At 42.0% G+C, this 23,275-nt stretch overlaps 1 protein-coding gene across 3 annotated transcripts in view; it reads right to left on the reverse strand.

Annotated features, from left to right (window-relative positions):
* The window catches only part of MAGI3 (membrane associated guanylate kinase, WW and PDZ domain containing 3), a 548,042-nt gene that overhangs the window by 75,125 nt on the left and 449,642 nt on the right, over positions 1–23,275 (reverse strand). For all 3 annotated transcript variants that reach the window (XM_073615714.1, XM_073615713.1, XM_073615715.1), the window contains exons 15-16: positions 10,944–11,135; positions 5,284–5,469 (exon numbers count right to left, since the gene is read on the reverse strand). In XM_073615714.1, the coding sequence (XP_073471815.1) occupies positions 5,284–5,469; positions 10,944–11,135 (378 nt within the window). The remainder of the gene's footprint in view (positions 1–5,283; positions 5,470–10,943; positions 11,136–23,275) is intronic.

Here is a 23,275-nt window from a genome sequence, read left to right on the forward strand (position 1 = left end):
TCCAATTTGGGATCTAGATAGCAGTTGAAATCTCCCATAATGAGCAGTGGAACGTCAGATTTGCCTGCCAGGTACGTCAGCAACAACTGTAACACTTCCCGTGAAAACGGGGGTGGGATATATATATAAAAGCTATAAGCAATGTCAAGGTATACAGTTTACAATAAATGAATACAAATCTGCCAGAGGCATCCACCAGTGTGTCTAGTTCCTGGTATACTAATGCTTTGTGTATCAGTACACTCACCCCGCGTGAATAAGCAGAATGAGTGGAATGATACGACTTGCCCACCCAGGCATATTGCAAACAGCCCACATTGTCTCCCAGGAAATGAGTCTCCTGAAGGCCAATAATAGCTGGATGGAATTTGCGCAAACCAGAGGAGATCATGGTCCTTTTTAAAGGGTCCTTCACTCCGCGCACATTCCATGATACTATAGGAGTGGAAACCATTGCAAACAGTTAAAAATACATTGAAGGGGGGGTGTTCTTCTAGAGGTCAGACTGTTTCGGATTGTATGATGGCCTAGGTGTATTGGATCATGTAACATCAAAAAACATTCTCTCTGCAAAGAGATTGCACAATGGAAACTTAGCTTTCGAAAAGGATGGACAGTCTCGCGCAACTGCGCGGCAAAACAGTAAAAAACATAGCAAAAATAAAAAATGTTGAAGGCCCTGGATCCGGCCATGATGAAACGCACACAGCCAGTACTGTCCAGGGGCTGTAGGATATGAGGTCTGTTCTGATTATTAACGCCAACGGGGCTTTGAAACAGTAGCCATGTAACCCATGACTTCAAATAGCTTACAAACACCCAACACGGTAACATCACCCGTGAGGGCCGGTGCTTTTAACGAAAGCAACTGGTGTTGAAGAAATAACAAATTTTCTGCGGTAATCACTCGCCGTGTGAATAATAAGTAAGTTCCTCTTCAGAGTGATGAACATAAACGGGGGATTAACGCCCTGCAATTCCCTGCATTACTTCTGCCAGGTCTGGTTTATCCGGCTCCATCATCTCGGCCTTGGCGGCGCAGAGCTTGCTCATTATGATCCAGCCAGGTCACAGCGTCTTGTGCATTTAAAAAAAATTGATTCTGTCCATTTGCCGTCACTCTCAGTTTGGCTGGGAACATCATTGCATAGGATAACTGCAGCCTCTGTAGCCTTTTCTTGATATCTGCAAATTTCGATCGCCTACGTTGTACTTCGGCTGAGAAGTCTGGATAAAATGAGATTTTGGTGCCATTATGCTTGACAGTGCCCTTTTCTCTTGCCAGTCTCAGTATCACCTCTCTGTCCTTATAGTTCAAAAGCCTGGCCAACATCGTTCGTGGGGGGTTCCCAGGCGGAAGGGGTCGCGGGGGCACCCTGTGAGCTCTTTCTACAGTATAAATGGGAGAGAAAGCGTCTTTGCCAAAGACTTCTTGTAGCCATCCTTCAATAAATGTTGTGGGGTCTCGGCCTACCACTTTTTCAGGGAGCCCCACTATGCGTACATTATTGCGTCTTAGACAGTTCTCAATTTCATCAGTTTTACTAAGGGCTTGAAAGGCGTTTTGGGCAGCCGTCCTGACATCTCTATGAAGGGGGGGCAACTGGTCCTCCACGTCGCTCACCCGACCCTCCACTGCTGTGGTTCTCTCTGATCTTTTGGAGATCCTGACGCATAAGGGACACTGTTTCCTTCAGCCCTCCAAATTTCTCCTTCAGATCTTCTATAGAGGCAGTACATTTGTGCACAGCATGCAGGATTTCACTCAGAGAGGGCTGAGCACTGTCTTCTGAGGGGGAGTCAGATGGATCAGACATGAGATCCTGCTGCATGTCTAATGGCACTGTGTCATCTAGCATGTTTGTGTCTTCCCTGTTGTCCAGCTCAGAGGTGTATAAGGGCTGACAGAGACCATGCAGGGGGGATTAGAACGCCCAGCCAGCTTTTGAGTATAATAAAGCATGTCTCTGGATTGCTCTTTGAGTTTAGGATGTTTGCTGGACTTACCCCCCTGCTCGGATTTCTTCTCCAGGCCGCACTGTGCTTTGGGAGGCTGATACTGGCCGGCGCCATCTTGGTCAGCCTGGGATTCCCAGGCCTCGGTCTCCATTCGGTTTCCCCAGGTCATTATCAGCTCAGGACGGATGGCCACCGGCACCGGACGACTCCAGAAGGTATCAGGCAGCTTTTTGAGGCAAAAACGGGCTAAATCAGTTGTGAGGAAAGGATGTTAGACAGGATCATCAGCGGGAGCTCTGTGCAGCAGGTCCGCTCACATGCCTTGTCAGGCCACGCCCCCCAGGTTTATTCTTTCCATTGGAAATGAATGCCTTTCCGTGAAAGTGTTACAAGGCAACAGTGGGCACCCTACAATAGTTTTGCACTGGGGAGATAGAGAAATGTGAGCAGTGAGCTATGTTTTTGACACAGTTGGAAAGAACATTTAATCTGCTTTGTCTCTTACTCTTTTCAGTTACTGAGTATCAAGTGGTGGAGCAGGCAGAGCAGATGACCAGGCCAGATGGGAAAGAATCTTTGGAAGATGCGGATGATTTCCTGATGGTGGTTTAATTGGAGTGGACTTTCATCTGAGCATTTCCTTATGACCAGGAGGAGGACAAGAGACTTTCATCATCTGGATCTTTCTTTCCACAGACTGTCAAGGACATTGTTAACCCAACTCAAAGGAATGTTGCAACCTTCCAGTGACAAAAGTCTGACGGCCCAGAAGATACAGGGGTCGAAAGGGAATTTTTTCCTCCCGTTTACAATAACGAGGGGTTTATTTTGCCCTTTCCTGGACAAAAGCTTTAAGAGCTGTTGAAGCATTATATTTTTTAAATATCATGCTATTGAAATCAAAAAGTGGAATGTCTTGCTATGGATATTTATGTGATTTTATAGCATATGTATTTGCTAGTTAGTATAGCATAGTTAGATTTTTGAGACCATGTGTTTTAAAAACCTAATATTCCCCCTATTAATATGCAAATGTACCAGTTGGACTGGTCTCAGAGAAAGCTCTTTACAGGATGTGATATATAGGAAGTGGGGGGGAGCTTATGCTTTTGCAAGAAGCATGTGGTCAGACGGAGAGTTGGTTTTGAAAGACAAAGAGGCAAGACATGGCTGCTTCTAGCTGGAGGACTTTGGAGAAGTTTTGAGTTGGACTGAGCAAGGAACCGTGAGATGACTCCATCAATGGAAGTTGAGTAACAATTTCATTTACTTAATGGATACATATTGTACATGCTTATTTTGCGAGAAAGGATAATTGGCTTGTGCATGTTGTAGGCATATTTTGTAAGCTATGAATTGTGTTTTGTGCAGTTTCTGTATAGTAAGGGATTGATACACTACAGACATCTAAGCTTCCTTGACTTTTACCGCAAGAACCTTTTTTAAGCACAAAGCAAAAAAAGCTGACCGTAGCCATGTTCCAGGAATCATTGTACAACCCCCGGGTAAAGTCCAGTTGGAGGGAGTTAGTTTTGTGATGTCAGCATGTAGTCTTTGCAGTGGTATGGAGATTAGGGTTGCACTCATACCTGCAGATTCTACTCATTTTAGGATTGTTATTTTTAGTAAAGGTTGGAAATGATTTTACACTATTAATGGCCTATTAATGGCCTTTTAGAGTAAAGTTTTAAATCCAGTTTTCAGAGAAGTACTCTACATTTCTCTGTGCACTGGTGAAGGTTCTTTGGAAAATCTACAGTCGAAGGCTTTTTTTTAATTTTTTATTGTCATTAGTGGAAATGTATACCATCTTTATCAGCTACCTGCTGATCGTGGTAAATAGAGCGTGAAGAGTTCTTTGAATTTTACCAGGAGCAGGCATAGTCAGATATTTAACCAGGCTATCAAAAAGACCACTCAGCAATGCTCCAGAGCCAGGGCAGCCATTAGAAATGTTGGGCCCCCTTACATAGCTTTAGGCCTGTCCCCCCCCCGGCCTGACCACCAACATTCCCCAGGGCTCGGCCAATGGCCATTTCAACGAATCAGACAGCCCCATATATTCAGCAAAGAGACATCCCAATCCAGCAAAGAGACATTCCTATATAGCAAAGAAACATTCCCATATAGCAAAGAGACAGCCCAATCCAGCAGAAAGACATCCCCATCCAGCAAAGAGACAGCCCAACCCAACAAAGACACAGCACAGGCCCACATCCAGCAACGTTATTAATTTACCAAAAATGTAATGTTAACAACTTGTCTTCAGTCCACAGTGAACAGTCAGGCAGGCTACATGCAGCACAGCACTTCCACATGGCTGAGCTGTGACTGGCGCCAAACCAGCATCCAGTCTGCAGGGGGGAGTGGAGTGCAGATGTTATCAGTCCACCTTCCCCTCTCTCAGGCTGCAGTTGCAACTGCACTTACTCTGCAACCGCCCTGCTAAAGCAATAGTATACAGAGAATGTTTCTCCTTCACTGTCTGACAGAGGTGCCGGAACACCGTTCCATTGCGTTCCACCAGAAAAAAAAGCCCTGGCTGGTACTGTACAGAAAGTTAACAACTCGTTGGTCTGGGGGTCTGGGTCCCTACCAACCAGTTGTACTTGTTACTAAACAGCAGCAACAACTCCTTGGTTGGGGCCTGAGCCCCTCGGAACACCTGGGCCCCCTAGATATGTATGGTCTGTCCCCCCCAATGACGGCCCTGTCTAGAGCTGGTGTTACAGCATCAGGTCTTGTTCATTGTTTCAAACCTTTATATCTATATTATGGATAGGATGATCCATTTAGCTTTCAGACTGCCTATACTCATCCCCAGATTTGTTGCTTTGCTCATCTATAAAGGCCAGACATGCCTCCTAATATTGAAAACTTCCCCCTCCATTTCTCTCTGGCTATCTGGGTGCAAAATCATGCATTCTAATAAAATAAAATTACCATCTAAAGAATCTGGTGACAATTTACTTTAAAGAAGAGGCCATCTTGAACTTATAAGGACGGGCTTGTTCAGATCCTAATCCAAACCTGCCAAGAAGCTGTCACTGTACTGGGCCAATCATCTGTTACCTGGGAAATCCCCGCCCTGCAGCCGCAAGTATACAAGAGGCATGTATACGTGAGCTGTAGGGCAAGGAATGCTCAGGCCGCAGATAATTGGCACAGTACAGTGACAGCTTCCTAGCAGGCTTGCTCACGCAGGTTTCCAAATCAGATCAAAACAAGTCCGAGCTACCTACTTATAAGTAAGCTATACTAAGTCAATGAGAAGGAAAACCTACTACAACACTGTTTTATAAATGAAAGAATTGTGAGTCTTACCTTCTTCTGCAATCACTGTTAGGGTGACAGTATTTCCAGCATCCTTTATGAGCTGTACAATGTTATCATGTGAAAGCTCCACAATTGACTGGCCATTAACAGCTGAGATCCTGTCTCCCACTTTCAGCTTCCTGCATCGGTCAGCAGGACTACCTTCTATTACACGTCCAATCTTATGAGGAATAACTGCAAAAACAAAAAAAGACTCACATAGTATTGACCACATCAACTTTCTACATCTAGATCATCAATTTCCAACTGAACACAGCACTCAGTCCGGGATGTTTCTGGAGCAAAGAGCTGGTAAAATTAAAAAAACTGCAGCTTGCACACGGACCACCTAAACCCATTCAACGACCAGGCAGCCAAATTGCAGCTAACACAGTCTGTCTACAGCACAAATGGTTGTTTGCCGCTGTACTCAGAGCCCTTCAGTTGTTACTCCCTCAAAACTCATTATGCAATGAACATCTTTTATTTCTGTGTGTCCAAAAAAACATACAGGTACAGGTAACAAATTCTATTACTCATGTTAGCATAAAATTTAGACCTCAGTCATTGTTGTAGCGCTTGATTATAGTAGAAAACACCTGTAGTAATTCCCGGAGGTGGTGAGTGGTTAATGCACAGGCTTGTAGTGTCCTCCTAGCTCTCGAACAAACATGTAAATAAAGGAAATCCGGCAGCTTGATCTTCGGCAATGAATAAATTTACTAATCCAGGTGTGGTACAAAATTAATACAGGGCTTACGCGTTTTGGCGTGTAGCCTAATGGCCGTACACACGTTCCGAATGTCGTACTACAGATCGTACGACTTTGTTTATCCAGTTCCCGACCGGCACACGCCGATGTACGTCGGCAGAATGGCAGGGCTGGGCAAATGGGCGTACCTGTACGTTCCTTTAAATTTGCCACCGTGCCATTGCGTGTGCGCGCCGGCTGGGAGCTCCGTGAGTCGGGTCGTGTGTCCCGCAGGGATACCCGCGATTGCCTCACAGAGAGGAAGAACAGGGAGATGCTAATGTAAACAAGCATCTCCCTGTTCTGCCTAGTGACAGTGTCACTGATCTCCGCTCCCTGTGATCGGGAGCAGAGATCAGTGACGTGTCACACGTAGCCACGCCCCCCCACAGTTAGAATCACTCCCCAGGACATACTTAACCCCTTCACTGCCAGTGTCATTTACACAGGAATCAGTGCATTTGTATAGCACCGATTGCTGTATAAATAACAACGGTCCCAAAAATGTGTAAAAAATGTCCAACGTGTCCGCCATAATGTCGCAGTCATGATAAAAAAAAAATGCTGATTGCCGCCATTACTAGTAAAAAAAAAAAAAAATAATAAAAATGCCATAAAACTATCCCCTATTTTGTAAACGCTATAACTTTTGCACAAACCAATCAATAAACGCTTATTGCGATTTTTTTTTTTACCAAAAATATGTAGAAGTATAAGTATCGGCCTAAACTGAGGAAAAAAAATGTTTTTTTATATATTTTTGGGGGATATTTATTATAGCAAAATGTAAAAAATAATGCGTTTTTTTCAAAATTGTCGCTCTTTTTTTGTTTATAGCGCAAAAATAAAAACTGCAGGGGTGATCAAATACCACCAAATGAAAGCTCTATTTGTGGGAAAAAAAGGACATCAATTTTGTTTGGGAACCATGTCGCACGACTGCGCAATTGTCAGTTAAAGCGACGCAGTGCCGAATCGCAAAAAGTGCTCTGGTCTTTGGCTAGCAAAATGGTCCGGGGCTTAAATGGTTAATAGTCGCAAGTAGAAATTGAATAGATAACTAAAGTCACGAAAATTCTCGCACGACAGAAAAAAAAAAAATTGAAAGTGATGTCATGTGTTGTAATGTATTTGTATTGTATTGTATTCTCGGACGACAACTATACTGACTAAACGAAAATCGTGCGAGGAAAATTTTCATGCATGTCCGATTGAATAATATCGAATTAAAATTAACTGTCGTGATCGGCCCTCGCAAGTAGTGTACACACGATCCAAAAATCATACGATTCTTCCTCGGACGACAGTTTTCGTACAATATTCAGATGGTGTGTACGGCCATTAGTCATAGCTGTTGTAGTGCATTGTGAGTTCTGAGCATGGTGCACTAGGACAATGAAAAATTTGTCACTGGTAACATTTGAACAAAACACTGACGTGACCCAATCAACTGGGACATTTGTACTATTTCCCTATGCAGCTCTCAAGTGATAATTAGAACATTTCATGTTTGCATCAACTAGATGCAAAGTATTCAATATACAGAGGCAGAGGTATCATGGTTGCACGTTATTCATAGCAAATAGAAACAACCCTTTGGTTGAATGATAAAATGACTCATGCTTGGCCAGTCTTAGACAGGAAGACTCCACTGCAAGAGTGTTTTTTCTGTAATTTCTGGAGTTCATCTTTAAAGGAATAAAGCACAAATGTATTGCAGAGATGTACTGCATATTTTATTTTTCTATTTTTTCCTGACATACGCTTCAACTGACTGATATTCACTTGCAGTAAACAAGCATATTCAGGAAACAAGACATGTCCTACGGTTTTTTGCATAATATTCACATTAAACCTTTGAATACACTACCCTCCCTCCCTCAATAGGGTTCACTGAACTCTGCATGCAGCGCTGTCCGATTATTATCTTGCAAGTCATCACAACATAGCTGCAAACGGAATGCCTGTATCCACAAATTTCTCTGATGTACAAGTTCAATGTAAAGATATGGAATATAATTAGAGCACAAAAAAAAAAAAAAAAAATATCCAGGCTGTGTATGTAGGGGAGGGATATTGCTAAAATCATCAGCTCATAAATGCCCCAGAATAGCTGAACCTGAAAAATCTGCCAGGCATTTCAAAATTGAACAAAGTACTATACACCAGAACTAGATACTTCCTACAGTTTTACATTAAATAATGCTGACGTTGCTTTCTCCTTGCCCTAATTGATACAAATGCTAATTTAAACAGTTGCTGAGCAGATATTTTACCTTTAGCACTGTCGAAGAAGGAAACACCATGTTATATATAGAAAGAAAACTCGTTGAAATACATGACTGGGCAATCAACAGATCCTCCTGTAAAAATAGGCTATGCTAATAGTGCTGCACCTTTACACAACATTAATATTCAGGCAGATTTCTGGATTGTGAACTAATTGACTCGTGTTCCTGTATGCCTGTACGTCTCTCAGCACTGCAAGGTATTGTTAATGCACGCAACATCTGTTTGAACACATTAAGTATGGACCACTGTGAAGGATAAAGCATAGCAGCACTGGATTTTTTTTTAAGCCAGCCAGGTGGATTTGCATCAGAAAAACAACCTATATGCTAATAATGTTTACATAGATTTTTCAACGATGTGCTGGCATCACTCTGACGCCAACTCTTGCAATGCATAACTATAGAATGTGTCATTTATGTACGATCATAATTAACAGCTAAGGAAATGTCTCAGAATTGGCATCTGGGCCCAAAGGAGTTTAGCTACAGTCATGAATCTGCTTCAACAGCCTTTACAAATTTCAAACCCCAGCAGAAGCCGTTATTATGAAACTGGTGGTCATGGCTTTTAAAAGGATAAATATACTTTTAAAACATTCACATTTTATTTTTCCAGGAAAAAAAGCCCCTCTGCAAATATGAACTCTTGCCTCTGTGTTTTCTTTCTTTTTTTTTTTTTTTTTTTTGCTTAAAAAGCTGTAATCATGGCTCCAGGTCAGTGTAAGCAGTGCTTTGTTGTCAACTTGTCTACAGGCTATCCTGTACAGTGCAAAAACAACATGGCTGCAAGTCTGGCATGATACCATAGAGCAATGGTCATCAACCCTGTCCTCAGGGCCCACTAACAGGCCAGGTTTTATGTATTACCTTGGGGAGATGCAGACTAGAATACTGCAATCACTGCACAGCAAATGATATCACCTGTGATGTATTTCAGTTATCTTGCAAACCTGGCCTGTTAGTGGGCCCTGAGGACAGGGTTGATGACCACTGCCATAGAGGACTTCAGAGATCCTCACAAACATACATTCTTCTTTCTACAGTTGGCTGTCACATGAGATGGAGGAATGGGCAGGCTTACCTATGGATTGCCTTCTTTCTGCAGTTTTGTTTCTCCGGTGATTTCATAAGTGCAGTGCAAAACAGAGGACACCACTTATTACTGCCCATACTGAAGACACTGAACCAAATGGCTTGCCTCTTGTTTTCACTGCTGGTTTGAAGTCAGGTTGTTTTCTACATAGTACACTGCAGACTTAATAGAAGCTGAATCTAAACAAATATGTATTTACCCTGGCCTGAATTCTTATGCCGCGTACACATGATCGCACATTCCGACAACAAAATCCATGTTTTTTTTCTGACGGATGTTGGCTCAAACTTGTCTTGCATACACACGGTCACAAAATCTTGTTGGAAATTCCGAATGTCAAGAACGCGGTGACGTACAACACGTGCGACGAGCCAAGAAAAATGAAGTTCAATAGCCAGCGCGGCTCTTCTGCTTGATTCTGAGCATGCGTGGAACTTTGTGCGTACGATCAGAATTTACAACAATTGATTTTTTTTGTCGGAAAATTTGAGATCCAGATTTCAAATTTTGTTTGTTGGAAATTCCGACGGAAAATGTCCGATGTAGTCTACACACGGTCGGAATTTCCTATCGAACATTTCCCGTCTGAAAATCCAACCGTGTGTATGCGGAATTAGGCTACTTTCACACTGAGTTGCTTTACAGGTGTTTTACAGGTGTTTAGTGCTAAAAATAGCACCTGCAAAGCGCCTCTCCAGTGTGAGAGCCCGAGTGCTTTCACACTGGAGTGGTGTAAAAAGTCCTGCAAGCAGCATCTTTGGGGGGGGTTTAGGAGCCAAATGCTCCTGCCTATTGAAATGAATGGGCACCGCTTCTGAAGCGCCTGCAAAGCGTTTCGGCAGCTGCACTTTGCGGGCGCTATTAACCCCTTCTTCGGCCACAAAAGTGCCTCGCTAGCGGCCTAAAAGTGCCGCTAAAACCAGCGGCTGACGCTCTCACTGCCCCAGTGTGAAAGTGCCCTTAAAGCCTACACTTCTCTAAAAAAAAAAAAAAAAAAAAAAAAAACACCAGCACAAGGAACATGACTTACCTCCAGTGAGATGTGTCTCTTGTGCTGCCATGTCCTCCTTTCACCGAAACCTTCCTCCGATTCCCCTCCTATCCGCCGCTGTAATCTTCTGAGGGGAATTGGAGAAGGAGGATTTCAGTGAAAGGAGGACATGGCAGCACAAGGGATACATCTCACTGAAGGCAAGTCTTATCCCTTGTGCTGATTTTATTTTTTGTTTTGGGTGAACTTAGGCTTTAAAATACAGGGAAAAAGAAAGAGGTAGGAAGTTGTCCGTAGAAAGTTTTATCTAAAGAATATTGTTAAAAAAGTAGAGTTATCCTTTAGATATAGTTTAGTTTTTTTTTTTTTTTTTGTCCATGGCATGCTGTAAGACTGGATAATATAGAGATTACTGCAAACCCACTTGCCATTAGATCAGGTTACCACTTCATTCATCTTCAGTTTCTGCAAATCACACCTTATCGTTGCTCTTTCCCTTTATTTAATGAATAAGACCAAAAGTCACATGCCAGACTTTCTTACCTCCTGGAGGGGGCTTGTTTTTGGAAGTCAGGATGACAAACCCAAAGCCTTCATTTTCTTTGCGCTGTAAGACAATGTCATAAGCCTCTGCTGGTGTCTTTGGAGTTGCAGATACCTCAATGCGATTGAGCCTGGGAGAGCCATTAAGTGCAGGAGCTGTATGCTGTGGCTCCTCCTCCTCTTGCGCTTTATCTGAAATTTGCATAGAGAGTGTAATAAGTGCTTTCACCTAGATATCAGATCACTTGAATTAGATAAACGCATTACCAAAATATTACTTATAATTATATATTAACCTATAGTAGTTTCTAAAGTGGAATTGAACTTCAAAAAAATGCTGACGGGTTTTTATGACAGAAAAGACCCTTTTTGGTCTCATCTGTCACAATTATTCTACCTGCCCGTTAAAGGTAATATACACTGAGCCCCACATGCAGCATACATTAATGACACTCTTCTGTGCCTTAATTAAGCGACTCCTGTGCGCAAGCACAGGAGTGACATCTTTGAAGCTTGGCCGTTCAAGAGGTCGAACAGAGGAAGGAAGGAATATCGTGAGAAGATGGAAGCATGTGTGACCAGCAGAAGCGCTGACAGTACAGCGCTGAAGGCGATTGTTTGACAGGTATGTCAGCCATAATGTGCTAATATACTGTGCACACTAGTAGATTATGACATAAAGCTCCTATGGACCTATTTAATAATAAAGAAAATGATAAAATAGGATCCTGCTTTAAATTATATATTATCACCATCCTAAAAGAGATCAGTGGACAGATTATCTACACCTCATTTTTCATCCACCACACCCACCAGGAGCATACAAAGTGGACAAATGGGCATGGCATGTGGACAAACATGGCACTCACTACAGGTAATGACAGGTAATTGACAGGTCTTCAATGGTCCAACATGCATGCAGATGACGAAAAAACATACTGCCATGGTCCATCTCTTTCATGGGGAAGATTACTGCTCTTGTTGCATCCTACCATACAGCACACAAATTCACATTACAAGTGATGATACTACCACACAACATCTTAATCCATTTGTGTTGCTGGTTCAGAGTTCTCACATCCTGTCCGATAAAACATAAATGTCTCTAACAGAACACTGGATAGCAGTAAAAATCAGGCAGGGGATTTATTCCTTCTCCGCGCTATTCAAAACTAAGATTTTGGCTGGACATACACTTTGAGCAATTTAAAATGAAATTTTTTATTATTATTTATTAAGTTGACCAAGTTTGATTTTCAGTATGTCATATTAATGATGGTCATTAATAACCTGAATGTGCCCCCAGAAACAGCTAACTGATGCCTTTACTGCCTCTTGTCAATGGCCGGATGGGAGAATGACCAATGTGGGAGGACCTACGCATATGTCCTCCCACATCGGCTGCTGCTGAACACTCTCTGGAGCGTGCAATCTCTGACCACTGTGTCCACTGAACACAGCAGATCATAAATCAGGGTACAGGGCCGCTGTGATTGATCCCAGTACCAGTGTACCTAACCACCAACCACACCAGTCATAGTGTCCCTTTCTTACTGTCACATCAATCACAGTGACCCTGATCACTGCCACACAGTTACAGTGGCCCCGATCACTGCCACATCAGTTACAGTGGCTCTGATCATTACCACACCAGTCCCAGTGTTCCTGATCACCGCCACACCAGTCCCAGTGTCCCCGTTTACCTTTACACCAGTCAGTGTGTCACCAAAAGGCCTTTGGTGACACACTGACTTCACATCTCTTTAGAGAGCATTTGACAGTGACGTGGTGCTGTATTCCCTCCTTACCACCTGCTTTAAATCCTTGGGCCCTGCACAAGCACCCCCATTCACTTGAATGGGTCACAATTGACTGGAGTTCATGGGGTATAACTCCTTCCACAGCTGCAAAGCGTAAGCCCTCAGCTGCCATCTCTGCAGCTAAAAGGGGTAGTGGTTGAGAGGCAGTAAAACTGTGGCTCAACAATTGGGTTTTACGCATTTCACCATTTATAATCTGATGATCACATCATTCTGGTTGAAGTTGGACGTTATTTTCACTAGGAGCAGAAAATTCTTGGTTGGGAGTGCTTGTCCTCGGAAAGGCCGGTGCTTGGTAGGGAAGGTTGGGGACCGCTGTGGTACATAATCAGTCCAAACTGTGAATAAGCCTCACATGTGGTATTGCCATACTGAGGTGGAGGGGTAGAATGTGTATTGGGTTGTAATTCTAAGTAAGCCCAAGTTGCGTGTGAGAAAAATCTTATTAAATGTATAACTTTGTAAAAAAAAAAAAAAAAAGGCACATTTCATTTTCTTTTCGCATTTTCCAAAAACTTTTCCAAAAAAATTAAGTCTTTAAAAGAATCACCATGCCTCTTGAAAAAACACCTTGAGGTATTTCTTCTCCAAAATGTGGTCATTTCGTGGGTGTTTCTACTGTCCTGGTGCTCCAAGGCATTCAAAAATATGATAGCCAATCAGGAAATTAGATGAGTAATTTATGCCCCTAAAAAGTCTGAAGGTGCTCCTTTGATTTTGGGCCTCTCAGTGTGGTTAGGCTGTAAAAAAAAAGTCTCACATGTGGTATTGTCACACTCAGGAGTAGCAGAATGTGTTTTGGGGTGTAGTTCTAAATATGTCTGTGCTGTGTGTTCAATATATCTAATTGACAACTTTGTACAAAGAAACACATTTTAATTCTGCATATTCCAAAAACTAGGTAAAAAAGTAAGTCTTCAAAAGACTCACTATGTCTTTCAGAAACTACCTTGCAGTGTTTGCTTTGCAAAAAGGGCTATTTTGTGGGTGTTTCTCTTGTCCTGGCACTTTAGGGACTAAAGAAATATGATGGGTAGTCAGAAAATTAGATGAATCATTTATGCTCCTTAAAAGCCCAAAGGTGCCCCTTATATTTTGGGCTCCTCTATGCATCCAGGCTGTGAAAAAGTCCCACACATGTGGTATCCCCACATTCGGAGTATAACAGAATGTGTTTTGAGGTGTAATTCTAAGTTTGCCAATGCTGCGAGAAATAACATGTTCAATGAAAAAAAAAAAACACCCATTTTGATTAAATTTTCCAAAAAATGTGACAAAAAAAAATTACAAAAAAAATTACAACTTCAAAAAACTCACTATGCCACTTAATACCTTGGACCGTCCATTTTCCAAAAAAGGGTCATTTGGTCAAATGTACTGTCCTGGCATTTTAGGGCCTCAAGAAATGCGATAGGAAGTCAGTACATCAGGATTGATCAATTTTCAAATATATGCATACAATAGTTGGTAAACTCTATAACTTTCACACAGAGTAAAAAAATATACACTCATTTGGGTTATTTTGACCAAAGAAATGCAACAGAATACATGTCAGCGTAACTTTATGAAGAAATATTACCGTATTTGCAAAATTTTATAACAAAAACTAAGAAAAAAAAAAACATACGTTTGTTTTTTTTCAAAATGTTTGGTGTTTTTTCCTTTATATAGCCAAAAAATAAAAAACCCAGTAGTGATTAAACACCATCAAAAGAAATCTCTGTCTGAAAACATGATATAAAAATAATTTGGGTACAGTGTTGCGTGACTGAGAAATTGTCATTTAATGTGCGATAGCACTGAAAACTGAAAAATGGCCTGGACTGGAAGGGGGTGAAACAGTGTGGACTTGAAGTGGTTAATATAGTCTGTATCAAGCTTACTAATGTGCTGCTGCTTCTTTTCCAAAATGTCCACTATCCAGATATTCCTTTTGTTTATGTTATGATAGTAACCAACTTTCCGTCAGTCCATTGATCTGCATTGCACACAACCTTTCATGTTTGCCGTTAGGTCAGCAACATGAGTTTTCATTCTCACCTCCCTGCCTGCCAGCTTTGGTCAAATGAAGGAGATCAGCAGAAAAAACCTCTATCATAGAAGGTTCCGATTTATCTCATCTGTGGCATCTCAGTAGCCTGCTCTTTCCCTCTTTGCCTGTCCCAATAGTTTTACAGAGCTGCACTGAATGTGTGCATTTTTGTTTGTGTCTTTAAAGTGAAGCTTCGGAAAATTATTGTGAGCAACAAACTGACAGAGAGCTTGCTTAATCTGGGACCCTGAATCAAGCAGAGTACCACTGATTCCATACCTCCCAACAGTCCTGGATTCTGTGGGACTGTCCCGAAATTCGAATACAGTCCCAGTGTCCCACAGATCCAGGCGGTGTCCCGCTGCCACATAAGGTAGCACGTGTACCTTTAAAGCACTGTCAGCATGGTGCCACGATTGGAAGCCACACTCTCTGCCTTGCCCATGGCTTTGCTGCAAAGTCCCACCCACTCCCTCACTATTGGAAGCCTGTAAGTACGTTCAGTGCAGTGCCCACAGCTTTGTGGCTAAGCCCCGCCCACTCCTGAATTCCAGTGTAAGCAGTGAACTCAGTGCAGCAGGGGAAAGGGGAGGTAATCGCTCTCCAGGAAGAGACTGGCTATAAAGGTAATGGCTGCTGCACATGACAAACAGGTGCTGGTCCTGATGTCAGTCCTGTGCAATCTGGCCAGAGTTTTCTTTTTTTAATGTATACTGCTTTCTGCTTCTAAATTCTTTATTGCTCAGCAGCATAGTGTCTTCTCTAAAGCTTTCGATAACAAATTTTACTACATGGAGATGTTTTCTCATAGCATAATTTTTTTTTTGGCTTGTTTAGATCACAATCCCCAGTTCAGTGTGCAGTTCCATTTGTAATGAGTTTGCAATGTGCTTTTGTCATGTTGGCATTGCATTTTTCCTGTATTTGCAGCCCATTGGTCTGATAGAAAAGTGGATTTTTGCTTCTGTTAGTTACTTCTTTATGTAAATTAAATGGATCGTGTCTAGAACATCAGTTGATGTGTTTTCTGCCAGGAAAATGGGTTTTGATGGAACTTGATCATTTAGTTCTTCATTCACAGGGCACCAAGCCCATACAGCATGACAGAGCCATTTACATGTTTGGAGGTGCCTGGAAATGCGTGCAGGTAGTCTATGTTAGTAAATAGACATGCAGCGGCTGTACGGACACACCTGTACATCTGAGTTTAATAGGCGTACAGGGGTGGGTGCATGGTCCCAAACACAAAGTGTGTTCAGAGCCGTGCACCCCCTCTTGGACTTTTAGTTTTCACGGAGTTCAGCTTTAACCTCCTCAGGAGACAACTTGGTCATAAGACAAGAGAGCTCCACTTTCAGTTACAGCAGCTTTGCACTTTTTAAGTGGACATGGAAGTGTTGCTTCAATCTGTGCTTTTTGTAATCCATGTTGTAAATGGCATCCCACTGACTGCTGTACTGTATTTTATGTTATATAGTCTCAATGGCTTCCCTCTCTAAGCTGTGCTGTACAGTACATACTTCTGGCCCATTTGTTTATTGTCCTATTTGCTACGTAGTCCCTATTTTAATGAAGCTCTTTTTCAAGGTAGAATCAGGCAAAATGTTCGCTGCCTGCCTTTATTTTGTGCAAAGAAAGGCATGTGTAATCATTTTAGTTAAAAAAGGACTATCCTCTGAGGAGGATGAGAGATATACATGTCTGTACAACTCTCATTTGTGCCACTGTAAGAAGAAGGTAAGAAGTTCTTTGTGAATACAGGAAATGGAACATATGCATATGTGGTAAATACTGCTTGCAGGTTCAGATTCTATTAAGTCACACGCCATACTTAAGTGTACCTTAGGTTGCTTTGACATGTGTTTTTCCTGCATTTTTACTTTGCTAAAAACACAAGAAAAATGTTTCCCTTTAAATCCTATAGGACTCTTCACATCACTGCACTGCAGGCTTGGTAAGTTTTGAATAGTCCTGCATGCTGCATCTTTTGTGCAGTTTTTAAAACCGCACCTCCCCATTGAACTGAATTAAAAATGCAGCAAAAACACACCAAGTTTGTGTTTTTAATGCCCTTTTTTTTTTTTAAAATCACAGGTGCAGGCAACCAGAAAATGCAGGAAATGCATCCAGAATGCAGCAAAAACACATATGTGTTTATACTGCGTTTTGGCTACGAAGCAGTGTGAAAGCAGCCTTAATCACGCCCACTTATCGCCACAGCGCGCGTAGCATGCTGTATGTTTTTTTTTCCCCCTCATGTGTTACTCATTTTCAAGTCTGAAAGTAGGGAGGCATGTGATTCTATAAAATTAATGAATAAAAGGCTGGGAGTAGGTTGTCAACCTTTGGAGTAGTTGTCAACCTTGTGAGATTGGGCCTAATAATTTTCTTCCAAAACTTTCTATACTCAAACAGTAAGGGGATATTTTCTACTCTGGAGTGTGTTAATGCTCAATTTGTTGCAATGTGTTGGGTTGGGTTAAGGCAGCCCACCTATAACGCAAAAAAAGTATGGGAGTGTATATTTTGCATTACCATACTTTATATTCATACATAAAACCAATAAAGGAATGCAAAACATATTCCTATACTTTTTTTTTTGCATAAGTATCACATTTTTTTCACCTGGCTAGTGCTTGCTAGGTTTGCCTGTTTATCTGCCTTCATGGCTGCTCATACATATACTGTTTCATTTTCCCAAGCCTTGATGAAGAAGGTGGGAAAGTGACATCCCCTGAGACATGTTAAAGTAGTTGTATACCCTTTTTTATATTTTTATCTACAGATAAGCCTATAATAAGGCTTACCTGTAGGTAAAATGAATATCTCCTAAACCGTACATATTCACTTTGCATGCAGCCGCTGACATCAGCGGCGCATGCGCTATGAAGGTCTGGCAGACGCTGCCGGACCTTGCTGGAAAGAAGTCTCCCGCGCACATGCGCGGGAGTGACGACATCACGGCTCTGGCCACTCACAGCACCGGAGTTGCGAACCCGGAAGACACGCCGAGGGGAAATGTCAACGCCCTTGGTGGTGACCGGGATCAGCTGCCGACACCTCATTCTAAGGTAAGTATTTCATAATGAGCTAGTATGTGGTGCATACTAGCTCATTATGCCTTTGCCTTACAGGTTTTTTTCTTTTTTTGTGTGTGGGTATACAACCGTTTTAACTTTGTGAACATTTTACCAATGGAATAAACGTGTTAGAATTTGAATATTATGGTGTGGCTCTTCAAACCCGGATTACTCATCCCTACCACAACCCTAGGTGACAGTGAAGGTGTGTACAAGCAGCCAGCCTAAAATTTTCATACTCTACATTTACACCATTACCGCAATATTTGATAATAACAAGGATATAAGTAATCATACAAAGAATCCTAAAGATCCCAGCACCTCTGATCCACTTTTCTAAGGGACATACACAGCAGGCTCTAACAGTATGTAATTCCGTGTAGGTCGCCCCCCCTCATTCATGCACCTGTCGACTTCCCAGGTCTCTGTGCTTGTCCCTTAAACCATGAGATTGCTCCATTGCCGCAGGTGGAAAGTGGCCACTGGTTCCTCCTGACAGTCCACAACCCAGCTTCCGAGACACTGCGAGTGTGTGCCCTCAACTTAAGAGTTCACTCCTGCACCCCTTTTTCAAACACTGTTCTCATCTGCAAACCTTTTCCAACACTGCTCACTTGTGCATCCACTGCCACCATCTTTAAACACTACTTACCTCTGCATCACCTGCCACTATCTTCCAACTGTGCTCAGCTTTGCATCCCTAGCTACTGTTTTTCAACACTGCTCACCTCTGCATCCCCTGCCACCCTCTTACAGCATTGCTCATCATTACATCCCCTGCCACCCTCTTACAGCATTGCTCATCATTACATCCCCTGCCACCCTCTTACAGCATTGCTCATCATTACATCCCCTGCCACCCTCTTCCAACATAGCTCACCTCTGCATCTGCTGCCATCCTCTGAAAACACTGCTCACCTACACATCCTCTGCCACTCCTTTCACCTCTACATCCCCTTCCACGCTCTTCCAACACTGATCACCTCTCCATCCCCTTCCACTCTGTTCCAACATTACTTACCTCAGCTGGGTAAGCACTCAAACCTACACAAAAGGTAATTTTGATGGCCCGGCATTAGAGAAGAAAAAAGTTTAAACAAGAACAACATGTCTGAAAGAGCAAACGCACAACAAAAATGAGCTGGCAAAAAAATATTGTTATTAGAAAAATTCATAAGTAAACCTTGACTTTCCAAAAGTAACACCTGAGGTCTGCTAACCTTAAGAGAAATTGAACTCTAGAAGCTGCCTCTATAAAAAAAAAAAAAAAAAAACACAGGCAGAGGGCACTAGTCACCAGTACGGTCTCCCTGCAGCTGATCTTACCCCATTATTGACTTACCATGCCTTGTTCTGCACTTTTGCTCTTTGTTTTGAGGCAGCCATTTTGGTAGAAGCAAGGCTTTGCTTCTTCATGACAGAGCCTCCAGCAAAGAGAATAACAAGCAGCATAGTAGTGACATTACTAAAACTCACTCCAATTTGTCTGAGACTAGCAGCCTAAAATTGCACGCTGCAGATACATAGCTATGAGGCTATAGGCATAGGACTGACTAAGCACCCTCACAAGTACACTGACATTTTTCAGGAGGAATTTCGGGCAAAAAGTATTTCTAAATGTTCTTTATAACATAGCAAATCTTCACTTTTTGAGTTCAGGCCTGCTTTACTATTTTAAGAAAAAATGTTCAGTGTAAGAATTACATCTCTGAAGGGGTCATGCACATAGAGCATTTGCAGGCGTTGACTATAAAGCATAAAATCTGCCTGTATTTCCACATATAAACACCGGCACTTGCGTTTACATGTGCAAGCATATGGGCATATATTACCAAATGCACAAGGCCTGCATTTGGGAGAATACGTGCAAATGCGTGAATGCAAGTACTGGCCTTACACAACTATATCCATGTACAGAGTAGTAATTCATTTCTATTGGCAGGAATAAGCTGCAGCTGTGGCTCCCAGAATTCACAAATGTAGGCAAATGTTACGCAGTACGCCTACAACGCCTGTCAAAGCGCAAATTACACAGAACATGTTATATAAAAAATAACGTTACTGTCATGTAATGTCACCGGCTACCATGAGGGGACATGGTGTAAGGAGGATGCTTGCCATGTGGGGCAGCCATGTAGCAGGCACAGCAGCAGCTGCAAAACACATTTCATGAGGGAAACAGCACTCACCGCTGTGTGGAGAGGCCGCAACCTTATCCGGTTCCCGAGCTCCGCCCAAGCTGACATCACTTCCAGTATCGGTGCATTTTCACGAGTACCGGTACCCCCGAAAATGCCAAGTATCGGCACCGATACCGATATCGGTGCATCCCTACCTGCAAATATATCCCTATACATGAGCCATAAACAATCTAACAGACCTAAGGCTACTTGTATTGCTTTTATTTTGTAAAATATGTAGATCACATCTATAAAGACAAAAAAAAAGATACAATCTACAGTTTACAGTGTGGCCTTTGAGCTTGGATTTTTAGATTACATTGGGGCAATTTTTCAGCACAAACTTACTTACTGAATGTAATCGGGCAGAAAAATGTAAAAAATTTGCTTACAACCACAAGATGTATGTTTCCTAATAAACAGAAGACAATTTCTTTGGTAATGCATCCCATTTGTTTATGGGAGATAATTACTTTGATGTTTTGTAAAATGTTCCATCTTCTGAAAAGTAGCGTAGACGACACCTTAAGGGTCCCACTGGGCAAAATCATTTCTCATCAGCAGACATACTTCTCAGAATATGAGGTTTGGAAAATTCGCTACATTGATTTAATCTGCGAGGCACTAAAACATCTACCAGCCAAGAACAATGCATCACAATTCCTTTTATTGAGCAGATCACCGAAGGTCTCTAAGCAGCTTGCTGCAGTGAGCAATGCAGAAAGGTCACAAGGAGAGCTTTTCCACAGAACAGAGAAAAAAAGGCAGCCTTGGATGAAAAGATGTTGTGAGCCATAAAAGGAAACAATAAAACAGTATAAAATATAGGACCAGTCAAGGTTCAAAGCATACCTATCCTGGATATGCAGAAAAGCAAAGTGCATTTAAAAAATGAATTTGATAAGTTTTTAATCAATTGCCAAAAGTAATTCTTTATCATCCACTCTGGAGTCACAAAAGGGATCTGAAATACCCCTATTTCAAGTTAACTGCTGCAGCTGATAAGTTACCAATATACCAGCTTCCACTTGAAGCAATTCACCCAAAATGGACAGCAACAGTGTTTTCTTTCAATGGGAGATTTCAGTTATGTGAAAACAAGGTGACCATTATAAGCATCCCTGGCAGAGTTCTAGTTTGGCCCAGTCCCTGCCACTTTTGTTGGCCAGCTTTGTCTACATGTAAATATGAACAAATATAAAAAAAAGGGAGGTTAAATGAAATACTGTATAATATCATGACACATATTAACCATGTAACGGCATCAGAATAGAATATTTTATATTAGAACTTGATTTGCATGATATGTTCTCATAGACCACTATAACGTCGCTTCCTTATGAGAACATTTTTTAGTGAACTAACCCATCTCAAATCAAGTAAACTGCAGTTGAACTACTTTCCACTTATTGTTTAGTCTATGACAGTTTGCATGAGACAGAAAGAAAAAAGGGAGGGCACACTACATGGGGGAACATTACATTGGGCACACAGCAGGGCATATTACACTGGGTTTCCTTCATATGCATAGCACTGCAAGGAAGCGGCTGTGATGGGTCGCCTTCTGGCATGCTGTTCCCTGCTGACCCTTCGCCACCTCCTGTCTATCTCAGGTGATGTCACACACAAGCACCTGAGATGGACAGAAGGGACCGGCGGGAATATGGTGACACATCTAGTACTATTACAGCCGATTACCTGCCTAGCTCTGCATGTGTTGGCAGAGGGGATGCTATCTTCCTGTCAGCTGCCTGTGACTGACAGGTAGATTGCTGCAGAACCCATGAGGACTTCTTGCAGAACCCTAGGGTTAGGTCGAACCCCGGTTGAGAAACCCTGGACTAGAGTTGAGACTGCACTATGCAGAGGGGCTTTAATGAGGTAGTGTTGCTTCTACATATATTTGCAAACGCTGTGCAACTAAAACTTCTGTTTTTAGTAGAAATTGTTAGCTAGCGTAATCCTTTTTTTTGCTGGCTAGCTGAAAAATACATTATGTTTTGTTTTATCGAACACAAAACACCCCTGAGAACTCTCATTATTGGCCATTTCTCACCACTTTGAACAATATTCCTTATTTAGTGTACTCTTAAAAACGTCAACACTGTTTGGATGACATTTATCCTGTGAAAGCGCCATGTATCATATGCAGTGCTATGGTTTTTATTTTAGTTTTCAACTTTTTTTTAATTCATCATATTGCAACTGATTTCTATTCAGCCTCTTTCAGCCACTTCCTGTCTACAAGCACTCGCTTCAATGAAGCAGCATGGCATGTTTCAGGGTGGGTTTCCAGATAGTAACAATGGACCATTCCTGCACAAAAGAAATTATCATGGCTGCCTTTAGTCTCCCTGGAAGACATGTGACAGGGCAAAGCATTGTCACCCTATAAAAGGAGGATCTTCATGGTAGGATCACCAAGAATTATTTTAATAAAAACTGCAAATGTAAAGATAATATAAAGTAAGTTTTGCAATTACATTTACATGCTAAAGTATAACTAAAGGAGACATTTTTTTACATTTTGGACAGAGTTGAGGGGGATTAGAACACCAGTCAGATTTTTTTGCTGTCTGTGCCCCCGCTAGAAAGATTCACCCTCTATTTGTCCTGTTTACCATTATCATTGAAAGTAAAAGTAAGGGTACTTTCATACTGAGGCAGTTTTCAGGTGTTTTAGTGCTAAAAATAGGGTCTATGGGCACAAAAAAAAAAAAAAAATCACACTGCATCGCACCAAAGTAGCACAAGACCCCTCCCCAAACTCACATCGCAGTTGTGCTGCACCGATATGAATGGCCACCATTGGCTGGAGCCCCTGCGGGGATATCAATGGGGAGGCACACAAGGCTGGCATTTTTTATTTAATTTTTAATTATATTTTTTACTGTTTTACTTCACATAGGACAGCTCATTTTGCTGCTACAGGCTACTGATCCCGCCCAGGTACCTTTCAAACCAAGCACTCCAATGTGCCTGGATATGTTTCTAATATTCACACTTTTTCATATTTTCACTTTTCCATTAGGGATTGCTTTTTTAGACATCTCATATCTGCAGTCTTGTACACACTCTTCCCTGGCCTCATTATCTGCCTTATTGCAACAGGTTGGTTTATACACGCATTCCATGATCATTTTGCTAATTTAGCAATGTTTGTTCATACACCTATTATACTTTAGTTGACACCTGAACGGATTATCTAGGGACGGAGTCC

The sequence above is a fragment of the Aquarana catesbeiana genome, linkage group LG02 (assembly GCF_042186555.1).
Source record: "Aquarana catesbeiana isolate 2022-GZ linkage group LG02, ASM4218655v1, whole genome shotgun sequence".
Classification (NCBI taxonomy): domain Eukaryota; kingdom Metazoa; phylum Chordata; class Amphibia; order Anura; family Ranidae; genus Aquarana; species Aquarana catesbeiana.